We start from the raw sequence: 13,244 nt of genomic DNA on the forward strand, positions 1-13,244 counted from the left end.
AGCACACCGGATGCTTTTTGCAGCGCTGGGCATAAATAGCTTTGGAATTGAGGAAATGCTCCGTTCCAGTAGGAACTCCAGCACACGTCCCCCAGGCAGGACAGCAGGGACAATGGAGCACAGAGGAGCAGCTGCACTGGGGTGACAGTCACCAGAGCCTCTGCAGAGCACACAACACAGGCTGAAGCTGTCTCTCCAGCCACCTCAGACAGGGCTGCAAGATGCTGCTGGCCATTTGCTATGATATCCTTGGATGCTTTCTTCTAATATTCCAAAAGCTGCAAAAAGAGGACACCTGACCAGAAGGCCAGGATCAAGCTCTCCTGCTTTCCTAAGCGGATGGGAAAACTTAGAGCAGAGGACCCTCAGAGAGGGTACCTAAGGAAAATCACTGTCCTAGTTGTCCCCTTGATTGCTTTCATATATCTCCTCTTCCTGGCCTTGCAGATTCTCTCTGGGATCTAGAGCCAAGCTGGTGAGAGAGAGAATGGAAACATGGGGTATCCTGGGGGTTCAGTTGTCAGTGGGCTCAGCAGACCTCAGCAAGCTCTGGGAACAGAAAGAGCTGCTTTTCCTGAAGCCATGAGGCACGGCTAAAGTGGTTCCACAGACAGTGGGACATCTCTGCCCAAACCGGAAAGGTCCAACATTTTCTGAACTACTTCAGTTTCTCGTTGGAGATGAAGGCACCTGGAGAACTCTGAGCTTACCAGCTGGGGGGGGATGCAAGTCTGATGGGAGGGTCATCAGTGACATTTCACAGCTCACTGCTGTGTTCTGACACTCACAGTGCCTTGAAAGACTCCACTGTAATCCAAACCAAAAGCAGAAAGAACAACAGCCATCAAAACTGAACATTTAGGTTTCAAAGAAAAAGAAACTTTTAATGTTCTATAGCATCCCTGCCACAGCCAGAGAGAGAAAGCAAAGGACTTGTTCTGGGATGAAAGACACACTTGTACCAGTGCTTCCTAATCTGATCTCAAAGGGGCCAGACAAGCTGGAAGAGGCGATCAAAGGCGAGCGGATGGGGTGGATGCAATGCCAATTACACCCTTGAAGAGCCACATTCCTTCTCCAGAGGAAGGACAGGAATACGTTATTGTAATTACACCAGCTCAGGGGCACCAGAAGAAACTGAGACTTGTGGAACCAGACACAGCCAACTGCTACAGCTCCCACCAGAGCATCAAGTCTGTTCATACTCCAAGAACTACATGACAACACTCACACAGCCAAATTCTGGGTAGGGAGCTCATTACCTACCAAGCCTCTACAAAGTGGGAGAGGTATTATTTAACTAAGATTAGCTTCGTGCATTCTTGAAACATGACAGTTCCTATTTTTCCACGAGACAAAGAAAACAGTCAGGAACAGACATTTTCTAAGCTGTTACTTTGCCTTTGAATCCTCGTAAAAGGTCATCTCTCAGAGAACAGAATTAAAGCAGGAACAGCTACATTGTGCCACTGTTCTGCCCTTACCTGTCATCAATAGAGTCCACTTTCTCCTGGATTTTATCAGAGTTAATGTTCCCATCACTAACGAGCCTCCTGCCTGTCTCCACAACTGCATTGATCTTTTCCTCATTGGCATCCATGGTGGTCATGAAGTCCTCCTGCTTTTTAATAGCAGCTTCTGCTCCTTCCAAGGTAGTTGGCATCTCTGTGTGCGCCAGAACATACTCCTGGGATTAAAGAAATCAGACAGAAAATTGTTACACTCAGGCTATGCTGCTGCTCCAACAACAAACATCTCCCAAGAACAGTTTGAAGTAAAATACAGTTAGAAAAGGGCAATTTGTCTGTTTGTGGCTCTCCTGCCAATAGATTTTGTCTGTTAATTGCTTGCAGTGCACAGTGCCAACCTGTAGAAACGAAGTCAGGTATATCTTGACCACTTGCCTGGTTATTAAGGAAAGCTTCTGCTTGCTTGGTATCTCTGAGAAACAGCTGGTAGGCATGAGACTGGGAAAGGAGATTTTGCCTGTTCTCCCACATTTTGTGCAGCTCATTCCATCCCGTGTCCAAAGCTTGGAGGCGCTGGCGTAGGAACATGTACTGAGCATCAGTTTGCCCTTGCGTCACCATCTCACCCATGTCCCTCATCTTCTGATAATCTTCCTCATAGTTGTTGATTTCATTCTTGATATTCTCATGCTGAGTGAGCAGCTTCTCAGCCTCTGTCAGGGTGTTGGGCATATCTTCGGAGGCGATTGCAGTCTGTGTTCTGGAGAGCCAGGACTGGAAGTCATCCAGATCTCTCAGGAACTGCTGCAGCTTGCTGGCCTCTCCCAGGGACTCTTCCCGGTTCTTCAGGGTGGTCTTCATTTCTTCCCACACATCATTGATCTCTGCAAGCCGTGAAAGGATGGCTTGTGCCTGGTCAGGATGCTCTGATTCCAGCTTCTCCGCCTCCTTTTGCAGGTCACTGAGCTTGGCTTCAATGGCCACCAGGTCCCGTTCCATGCCCGTCAGCTTCCTCTGCAGGGCCATCACTCCAGCCAGGTCGTTACCCAGGTCTTGTGTGGATTCGATCACTTTGGTCTTTTCCCTGATCCAGGATTTGGTTTCATTACATTCAAGATGGTAGTTCTGGATACTCAGAGCAGAGAGCAGAGCATCCTTCTTCCTATCTACCAGTTCTCTGAACTGGCTCCACCTGAAATGTGTGAGGAGAGGAGAGCAGAGAAATTGAGGTTTGTGGGAAAAGGATATGGCAGCATTGCTGAGTGAGCAGCTGCTCCCACCAGCTTGGTAAGCCCTGCTGTAACCCAGCTACTCACGGTTTCCTCAGTCCTTCCCACACCATCAGTATTTCTAGCAAAGCAACCATTAACCCAGATATGGTGTGTATTAGAATGTGACAAGTACCAGCACACCGGGTATAATTTTTCCTCAAGTGAAAAATTGGCAGTTACACCAACTTTTCACACTCCCTTGATTCATTCTGAAGCTAAAAAATGAGGGAGTTTACATAAAACTATATTGATTTCTTTTTTATCATAATAATTGTTACAGTCAATTTCCAGCTCTCAGATCAAGGTACTGACACATTCAGGGCCTGATTAAGTCAAGAGCAAAACTCCATCTGATAATCAAATATTTGAAAGGCACTACTCTTTCCTTTTGAAGCTTTAAAGGCCTACCTTGAAGATACTCCAGGTAATAGCATCAGAATATCTTAAAAAAGCATACCTAAGATACACAAATGACCCCACCATACTTGTTCCAGCTGGTGTGATGTTCCTGAGCACGAGGCTTGCACTTACCTTGTGTTGAGTTTATCTTGCTGTGCTTTGATCTTCTCACCGGGGTGGCCACTGTGCATCAGCTGCCTGGCAATCTGGTTCACCACGGCCACGCGGGACGCCTGGTTGTTCATTTCTGGCTCCAAGCTTTCAAACCTGGGGTGGGGGAAAACAAACAAACACAAGATCCCCCAAGCATTAGAGAATCTGAGCCACAGGCAAGCTGGGAAAGGCAGCTGGGGTAAAAAAACTTCTACCCAGTATTCCCCAAACTTCCTGGTAAAGGCATTCTCACCTGTGCTGGATCACTTCCAGGTCCTCCAGCTTCTCTGGAATCTGCATATTATTCAGCCACTTCTCCTTTTCGTCGATCCAAAGCTCGCAAGCATCTGCCTCACTGAACATCTTATAGAGAGCGAGGGTATCCTGCAGGGCCTGTTTACGCAGCCGGGTCAGCTCAGCAACCTCTTTGTATCTCTCCTCGATTCCGGACAACCTGCCTTGCACATCTGGGGACCCCGCGTGCTCCTGTGGCAGGGCCTTGGCCTGCTCGTGAAGAGAGTCGATGGTCGGCCGGTAGCTCGCAATCTCCTCAGCCACATCTTTGTGTTTCTTGACCAAGGACTGAGTGGAATATTCATCGTGGCCAACATCATTGCTGGAGACAATCTTGAGGATGTCCAACATCCACGCATCAATATCATCAGCATCAGCCTGGAACTGGTGAAGGAGAGAGGCTTCCTCCAGCCGCTTCTTCCTAATGGCAGATAACTGCTCCAGGTTAGCCCACTGCTCCCGGATATCCTTAATTCTTTCTCTGATCTTCTCAGACCCAAAATGCTCTTCCGCAATCATGTCTTCACCTTCTTTTATCGCCTGCTGAAAGTGGCCGCTGCGGCCACTCATCTCGTCCTCAAACGCCTTGTGTTTACTCAAGAGTCGGACGACACTGGTTAGGTCCTTCCCATAGTCATCAGATGACAGGATCTGTTCCTTCTCCCTGATCCAGCCCTCCTCTTCAGCCATTTCCCAGAAGAATTTCCAGAGGCGCCGGGACTCCTCGAGGCGTGCGCGGCGCTCGGCTGCGAGCTGGCAGAGCTCCTGGTAGCAGAACTCCATGTGAGCCACGCGGTCCCTGATCACCTGCGGGTCGCAGGGCTTGTAACCTGCTCGGACAGAGAACACGCGTTACCACCTGGGCTCACTCACTCCCATCCCCACAGCTGGGGCCTACACGGAGCTCTGAATTCCTGTGTGTTCCAGCTACAAGGTCTACATGAAAGAATCCATAGTTAGTCTCATGAAAGTGAGTGGGAAGTGCTCAAGCTCCACCACACAATAACACAGATCAGAAAATACTATTCTTTCCAAAAGACAAAAAAACCCCAAAAGGAAAGATATTCATGACAGTTTCCAATGAGGCGAAATTCACTGAATTCAGATTTATACACAACTGCACAAAATGGACGTAATTTACTCTGGTTAACGACACTGGGTTCTAGGGAATTGCTTCCTTTTAGGATAAATTGGGACACCATCTGTGTTGTTCGCATTAGGAACACAGCTATGGGGAACCGTGGCGACCTCTACAAAGCCACGGCAGCTGCTGCTGAGGAGCGTGACATCCCATGCAAGGCACAATGCCACACTCAATTCCTGAGCAGGTTTCTGGACAAGTGAATCATTGACACGCCGAGTACAGAAGACACAAATGGAGCTGGATTCTCTCATTCTGGTGGGGAGTTTAGCTAACCTATCTTGCAGAACTAATGAGTCTCACAGATAACCTCACAGGTAATTAAGACAAAAGGGGTATGTTGGGTGCTGGTTACCTTCTCCATCGGTGGCAAACTTCTGAGCAGAGGCATTGACTCCTCTCACTCTCTCAGCCTGAATAGCAATGTCAGCTTCCACCAGAGCATGTTTCTGCAGCAGGTCTTCAACTCCCAACAAATGTTTGCCGTAGTCTTGGGACAGCAGAAGCACCTGAACAAAGTGAGAAAGACAAGTAAAACAGGCTGAAGGCCATAAACTGTTTACTTCTTTGGGACTCCAGGCATGGCACTGTTATCTGTTGATTCATTAGGTCAGAGAAATTCCAGGCCCCTAAGGACAGCAATTCCAAATGTAGAGACACGGCTGATACAAATTTGAGCCAGTATTTTTGAAATCACTGGCAACCACGAAGAACTTGACTGCCCTTTAATGAGTTCTCAGTCTAGGATGCTGAGAGGCTGAGTTAGCTCAGCAGGGCCAAGGAGCAGCACTCAGCCCAGATGCTGTGAGCTCCTGCAGAGTTACACACAGCTTTCTTTCCTCCAGCAGTTTCCAGGTTCTGCTGGCTGATGGACAAGTCATGGTCCTTTCCCTTCTCAGATCCCAGGAGAACAAACAGGAAAAAATTCAAGCTTTTTAAAGCAGAGAGGTGAAGAGGTGACTTGTTCCCCATGTAAATCATGATGGAGAGAGATTATTTAATTCACTTTCACCAAATCTGTCATCTTTACCCAAGCACTGTGACCAAAACCTCAAAGGCCTCTGGGCCTTATGAGACAGACATGAAGCTGGAAAGTAGCTTTTTATAGGGGTAAACTTCTTCTTCCTTGCTTGTTTTTAATCTTTATTGTTAACAAATCATCATAAGGAATTTGTTCACTACTCTTGAATGTGTATCATCTGGGTCTGTCTACTAAATCAGAGGGGCAAAATGAATCTTAAAACTTGACAGAAGAGGACACGTACGCCTCTGAGGAATATTTGCTCTGTGTTCTCAAAAGGCTTCCACCCACCTTCATCTCATCCATCCAGTCCATAATGTACAGCATTTCCTGGAAAATCTTCTGCAGCCCAAGGTTCATCTCGAGCCGCTGTCTCCGTGCCCGGAGCAGCTCCAGGAGATACTCCCACAGGCGGATAACATTGTCCTTCCTCGCAGTGATGCGTTTGATGTCGTGGTAGTTTTCAGTCTCGAGCTCCTTGGCCACCGCCACCACGGCCTGGACCCGCTCCTCGTACGCCGCAATGTCCGTCTCGATGGCCTCGTGCTTCTTCGTGGCAGCCTCCACTGCTGGGAGGTCAAAGCCAAAATTGTCCTGCAAAGACAGAGGCACTTCTTCAGGAACAGCTGCTGAGGACAGAAGTCCCACTGCTCAACCTCTGTCATCAGTTCTGACTCAGCAAAACACACTTGTTAGCAAATCTGGGATCTCAAAACGCTCCCAGGAGTCTTCTTCAATAAAATAAGAGATACCTCTGATTATAAAGAGCCACCGATAAAATCAGAGATATTATTCACCACCTTTGGGGGAAGAATCATGTGGCCATCAGGATTAGGTTGGGGCTAATCTAATATTATCATCTCTAATATTAAACAATAAAATTAATTCCTGGGCTAATTTCACTGAACTCACCAAAATGTTCAGATAAAGAAAATGTTGACTGTGGGTAGCTATTTCCTCATCAAATCTCCCGACCACAGGCTGGTAGGTTCGAGGAAGGGAATCCCAAATGTATAAAAGAGAGGATGTACAGTACATAGACATACAGAGTAACTAAATACAATAAATAAATACACACATACATAGATGCAGTAAAATACGAGGCACAGGGAAGAAAATGTTCTCCTTGCAAGAACTGCATCCTGTAATTACTCATGGGAACCATTTTAGTCACCCAGACAATTTCTGAGAGCAGCACCTGAGAAACGAGACGTTGATTTTCACTCAGCCAAGTTTCTCTCATAGCTGCCTTGCGATCGAATCTCCGTGCAAGTTGTTCCAGTTTCTCTTGTCTGATGAGCTCATTTCGCAGTGCCAGTTCTCTTTCATGTTCAGCTTTTTCCAGTCTTTCCCAGGCCTGAAGACGTGGAGGAAAAACACACGGCTTCTAAACATACATTCTTACAAGATTATGACAAATCCCATCTCCTTTGCATGAAATCAGGGCTGAAGTCACTACAGGCAACTTTCACCAAACTGGCTCAATTATTTATAAGCCAATAAATCCAGTTCGCACTGGCTGGCCTTACATTTTGTTTGCTAATATAAGCACATGATTTAAAATCTGGTCTCAATTTAGTCAGTCGTTTTGTGAGCAAGTCGTTTACCTCACATGCATTTTCTCTGGTCCTTTCTTACACCCCTTCCCAATGAAGCCTAAGGAAACCACCTGGCTTGAATGTGTAAGAAAGTGTTTATTTAAAAAAATAAAATCTCCTGAGTGCTACTCCCAAACAAGCAGATTCTATCTTCCTCCTTTAGGAAATGGGAATTAGAAATTCATGGCCTCTCACCTCTAAAATCAACATACAATTGTTGTTCTTTATTACACCTTGGAAAAGAAAACAACTGCAGAATTTGGTTACTTCTGGTGCTTACAAGTCCTTTCTTCCCCCAAGCCAGAAGTTATTCACATGCACGACACTAATATTACAAAAATCAGAAGTCTTAGCAGCATGTTGAAAATCAGCTAATCACCCTTCAGATCTTGCAGACAAAAAAAATACCCTCAATTAAACACAAACTAAATCTAAATCCGAACAGATGTGAAACTGCATGAAACATGACTATTTTGGGCATTCCTCCTGCGACCAGGAGAGCTGAGCAGTTTGCTGCTCCCTGGGATGAGGCCACAGACACCCACAACAGCTGGTCTGGGAATGCCAAGCATGATCAAACACAAAGAAGGAAGCTGCCAGGCTGAAGCTGTTTGTTACCCTTGAGAGAGCCTGTCAGCTCTGCCTAGCTCTGCCCTGCCCTGCCAGCTGCAGCAGCAGAGAACAGGCTGCAGGACCCCAGAGGGATCCACTATGCCCAGGCAGGGCACTGGGAGGTGAAGGGGAGGGCACAGCACCTACTGCTGCTGCCTTCTGCCACTTCTCTCCAACAGCCAGGACCATGAGGGGCAAGGCAGAGCTGGCAGCCCCAGGAGCAGAAGCTCCTACAGATGCTGAGGACACCCAGGGCCTGGCCCAGGGCAGTGAGTCCGAGCTATAGGAAAAGGTCACCCCACCTCACCCATCCCTTACAGCCCCCACATCAAGGCTGGAGATCACAAATGTTTTTCTGCCCAGTTTTCTGAGAGAGAATAGCAATATTTCGAGTCACAGGGGAGGAGCTGCTCAGTTTACCTTATTAATGTCAGAGATGAGTTTGCCCTCCCTCGGCATGTACACTTTCTGATTGTTGGCTCTCATTTTGCTTTGGATGGTAAAAAGCAGCACTTCCAGGTTCCCTTTTTCTGTAAATCTAAACAAAATTTTTCAGGATAATTGAGTTACAATCAAACTTTCATTACTGCTAAGGTATAATCATAGAATCATGTACTGACAGAATGGTTTGGGTTGGAAAGGACTTTAAAGCCCATCCAGTTCCAACCCCTGCCAGGGCAAGGTCACCTTCCACTGTCCCAGGTTGCTCCCAGCCCTGTCCCACCCAGACTGGAACTCTTCCAGGAATGGGGCAGCCACAGTTTCTCTGGGCAACTTGTGCCAGGGCGTCCTCACCCTCATAGGGAAGCAATTCTATAAAATATTGAATATAGTTGACTACAATAAACTATAATAAAGCACTTGTTCAAAATGTTGACATGACGAATGGAGCATTCACATAAACACCTCCATCTTGTGTGGAAGCTGGGAGCAATGAAAATAGCCCACACTTCCCCTGGAGCCAGTTGGGGCAGACAGCAAAAGCAACTTCACAGAAGTCAGCTGTCTGAGTGTTTGAATTCAAACCCCTTGGGGGTCAAGAAAAGGCTTTTTTTTTTTATTCTAGTACATGCACTGTCCTAGTTTACTCCATCAGCACAAGAAATGGAAATTTTATTTAAAGCCCACTGCAGTCAATAAACTCTTCCCACTGTTTTCCCTGTGTTGTACGCCTGGGAAATAAACAAACTTCATGGGCATTAGGGAATAGTCTGCAATTTTAGAAGATGTCTGCATCCTGTGTAATGCTTTGGGTTGTGATTATTATCCATTAGAACTCGTATTAGACAAAAATAATAAACAGATTTGATATCACGATGCTAAAAGAGGCTTTCCAGAAATAAGTTGCCCAGTTTTGCTTGTATCAGTTTGAGTAAGCAGAGCTGTTTGACAAAGCCAGACATACTTCCTCTTCATGTGGGATAAGCAGTAGGGATCTTTTAATAGCAGCGTTTTGGTATTATCCACTGCTATTAAAAGCACGAGTGGTGACATTACTGTACTACCACGGTATGCTATTACCACTCATATGATAAGACAGGCATCCCAGGGCAGGGACAGCTTCCACGACTCCAAGATCCTTTTCTCATTGCTGCTGTTATTTGCACATTGAGCAGCACAAAGCGAACGGGCCCCGAGTAATATCGAAAAGTGCCAATCAGGAATATGAGAATTGGGCTTGTTCAGGAAAATAAATTCTTAAGTCACAATTAAAATTACTTGGATGTGTTAGTTTTTAAAAAAATCAATGAGTGACTAAGCCAAACAAGAGCACTGACTGTTGTGTTAAGCTGAGATTAAACTCACTTGGGTGGTTTCTCCACTGTGCGGTAAGTGTTGAACGCCTGCAGCTGCTGCTGCACTCCAACCAGGGAGTTGGCAAATTTGCGATTGTTGAGGATGATAATGGTTTGCTCAATCCACTCCAGCAGGTCAGAAGCCAGGGACTCGTATTTTTCTATCATTTTCTCTGTTTCAATGGCATTGTCAAGCACCTGCAACAGCAGCACAACACACATGAGTCACAAGGGCAGTACTCTTCAGTCATTTAAATCCAACAGGCCACATAAAAGGAACTGCTGGGAGACTTGAGTTGTGAATCAGAGCACTCACTGCCGGGATCCCTGACGAATGAGAGCTCAGCATTTTCAGCGCTGAATTCCCAAGATCCCACAGCAATAGGGGGGCAGAGATGAGGCTCACACAAGGATTCATAATCAGCCTGCCCAGCTGTAAGGATGGGGGCAATGTCGCCAAAGGACAGAGAATGACTGCACATGTTTTAAATGAGAGACTTTTCCAGAGGAGACAGAGGGCCCAGAGGGTGAGGAGCAGTTAATGAGAAAGGAAAAGTAGCCATGATGCAAAATTAACAAGGAAAAATAAAACACCAGCCAAGTGTTCTCTAATGTGAGGCAGCTGGAAATTAACTACTTCTCAGAGTCACATGGGAATATTTAACATTCAAAACATGTTCAAAAGCAAAAAGATAAAAGTTACCACAGAGTGGACTCTTAAAAAACTAACAACCAAGAGGAAAAAGAAAATCAGAAATATTTCACCTGCTTTATAAAAATTTATAATTTAAACTTGCAAACCTTTCCAATACGTTTTCCTTCAACAGCCAAAGCTTTCATCTTGGAGAAGTAGTGGTAATACGTCACCACATAGGTGATGATTGACTTTTCATCAGGGTGATCAACACTGATATCTGCAAACCAAACAAGAGTTATCTCAGCATGCTGAGGGTGCAGGGGTTACACCAACAGAGCCCAGAGTGCACCAAGGATGTGTTTGGGAGTCAGAGATGGGTTCAGTGGTAATTCAGCCCCTAAGGTTTGTATCCAAAGCAGAAGCAAATTGAGCAGCTTTGCACCGGTTCTGGCAGTAGTGTGGGCTGGGGCTAAAGCGTGGGGCCTTTGGGCTTTACAGTCAAGTTCCAGACTTTGCTACAGCTTGTGCACAGCCAAAATAACTCCTCTGGTGTCTGTGTGAGTTGACACAACTACTGTTAATTGACAACTTCAGTGCTGTGTCAGCATTTGGAGAGAGGAATCCAAACCTATGTCTGTCCAGGCGAATCTGAGAGATAACAGGTGGAAAACAAGATATTTCCTCTCCTGCAGCAATTCTGAGGCACTGGAAAACAAGCAAGACGAAACTTGCCCAAACACATCACTCCTGCCCTGTGACACAAAAGGCTCTTGCACCAGCCCTGGGAGCACACACACTCCCACAGAAGCACGGGCTGAAGCTTTTCTGCTTCTCAGAGCACATCAGAAGGAAGCCTCTGACTGGAATGACTTTATGAATATGTGGCCAGGCCAACAAACTTGTCAGATGGCAGTAAATAAACACAGGATTAAGGGCTCTTGTGCTACTGCTTCTCAGTCTGCTGCCGGAGACATCTCACATTCTCTCCCTCCCTCTCTGCCTGTATCACCAGGTGAGTCAGCAGCATCCAGCTGCTCTTGGACACAAAAAGCTGTCACAGAGATGTTCTCTGACATGGAGGGGTGGGAGGAAAGAGCCCTTAAGTGCTGAAACTGCTGGAATTCTTACCCTCAGGGTCCAGGAGCTTGGTAAGACCAAGGTGCTGCTCTGCAAGGTTAAAAGCATTCTGCAGATTGTAGTGTGCATTTGATTTCTTCAGCTTGTCAAAATCAATCAGATCAGGCCTAGACAGGATGGAAAATTCTTTAGATTTCCCAAAGCACAGTGCAGCCACCCTTAAATGAACTAAGATCTCCAACCCTCAGAAAACCCGGCCAAGGTTTCATGTGCCCCATGCATTTCCCAGCAGTGTTAAAGGAATGAAGCAATGCCCAGCATATGGTACAGCAGGACCTGGCCATGGGAGAGAACAGGGGAGAGCTTAACAGCAGTGAAGGTGACCCTGGAGAAGAGAAGAACAAAGTTGTGGTCACGAGTCTCTCCTCACACCCATGGAAGTGTGCAATCCATCCGGATAACTCTGCCTGAGGCTTGCCATGAGCAGCATACCCAGACATGGCAGCCTGGCACCACATTTGGCCATCCTTGGGCACGGATTTCCTTCCCCTCCAGGCTGCTCTGGGTGTGCTTCCCCACTCCTGCCCCCAGATTCCAGACCTGGGCATGGGTTACTCACTGAGGTACAACAACCAAACCAAACCCAAATAATCACGAGTGTAATTTATTCCCTTGAAACCAAACACAACCTGTTTTGACTTGTGGTGTGAGAAGCTGCTGCCCAGCTGAGCTCACAATGACCACAAGAGCTGTAAAGCTCAAAACAAGGCAAGTTGCTATAAAACTCTCAGCAACTCCTCAACTTCCTGCTCTTCACAGATTTTTAAATCAAGCTCCAAGGTAGCTGCAAAACCAGGGCAGACCTTGAGCCACACATACCTGTGCTTATGGATCAGTGCATTGAACGCCATCCCATCCCTCCAGCTTGTTGTAAAGTTGTGGATATTGACGTTGGGGTACCTGCAGAACAAAAATCAAGGAGAGCGCAATCAATACAGCGCCCCCAGCGCAGCTCTGCACGCTCTGGCACCAAAACCCAGAGCAGGCAGACATTAAGTTTCCCTTGAAATTGTCATTATTTCTTCAGAATAGGGTGAAAAGAGTCAGCATATTGCTACATATATTCATGGATTATCAGATTGCTGTGTTTATCACCCAGCATTAATATCACAAATTCAGACTTTTCTGACTTGTAAACATCAGCTCACGTCTCTTGAATTCCTTCTCTCTGAGTCCACTTAAGAAGAGATGTGTTTGCCCATTTAAAATTATTTCAACAAAAACTCAAAATGTGTAAGAGCTTTAAAGATAATCACTTAATCCACACTCACCCAGCTGTTTTCATCTGGCACCACAAAAGCAAAGCATCTTTAGCAGATTTCTTCTCTTTATTGTCCTCAGTTTCAACGCTGATATCTTGGATCTAAAATTAACATAGAAGATCTCAATATTTCTCTGAGAAAACACATGGCCTTTTTTGAAAAGATGAAAGGAATGCTGGGAAACACCAAAATTAAAGCTACTAAATGTTTATTACTATGCTATTTATTATGAGTTATGTATTCATTATATGGATTTATTATTCTTTCTGCAAAAGGACTTCCCAGCCTTTTTTATCTGAGGGCAAAGACCAATATGCAACTCGCTGGAAAACAAGAAATCTCAAGCCTTAGCTGGGACACTGAAATAATTCCTATGTGCACCCTTAATCCATGTCAGTGCCAAGTCAGCCAGGTTATGGATAACCAGCATGGAGATGGAGAGCAGCCAAGGGCA

General features: G+C 46.0%; 1 protein-coding gene across 5 annotated transcripts in view; it reads right to left on the minus strand.

Annotated features, from left to right (window-relative positions):
- The window catches only part of SPTBN1 (spectrin beta, non-erythrocytic 1), a 116,739-nt gene that overhangs the window by 29,303 nt on the left and 74,192 nt on the right, over nt 1–13,244 (minus strand). For all 5 annotated transcript variants that reach the window (XM_048299147.1, XM_048299149.1, XM_048299146.1 and 2 more), the window contains 13 exons: nt 12,800–12,891; nt 12,348–12,428; nt 11,520–11,635; nt 10,556–10,668; nt 9,765–9,952; nt 8,379–8,496; nt 6,947–7,105; nt 6,040–6,342; nt 5,083–5,236; nt 3,546–4,416; nt 3,272–3,406; nt 1,905–2,661; nt 1,485–1,687 (listed from right to left, as the gene is read on the minus strand). In XM_048299147.1, coding sequence (XP_048155104.1) covers nt 1,485–1,687; nt 1,905–2,661; nt 3,272–3,406; nt 3,546–4,416; nt 5,083–5,236; nt 6,040–6,342; nt 6,947–7,105; nt 8,379–8,496; nt 9,765–9,952; nt 10,556–10,668; nt 11,520–11,635; nt 12,348–12,428; nt 12,800–12,891 — 3,290 coding nt within the window. The remainder of the gene's footprint in view (nt 1–1,484; nt 1,688–1,904; nt 2,662–3,271; nt 3,407–3,545; nt 4,417–5,082; nt 5,237–6,039; nt 6,343–6,946; nt 7,106–8,378; nt 8,497–9,764; nt 9,953–10,555; nt 10,669–11,519; nt 11,636–12,347; nt 12,429–12,799; nt 12,892–13,244) is intronic.

Source organism: Corvus hawaiiensis, chromosome 3, assembly GCF_020740725.1.
Source record: "Corvus hawaiiensis isolate bCorHaw1 chromosome 3, bCorHaw1.pri.cur, whole genome shotgun sequence".
Taxonomy (NCBI): Eukaryota; Metazoa; Chordata; class Aves; order Passeriformes; family Corvidae; genus Corvus; species Corvus hawaiiensis.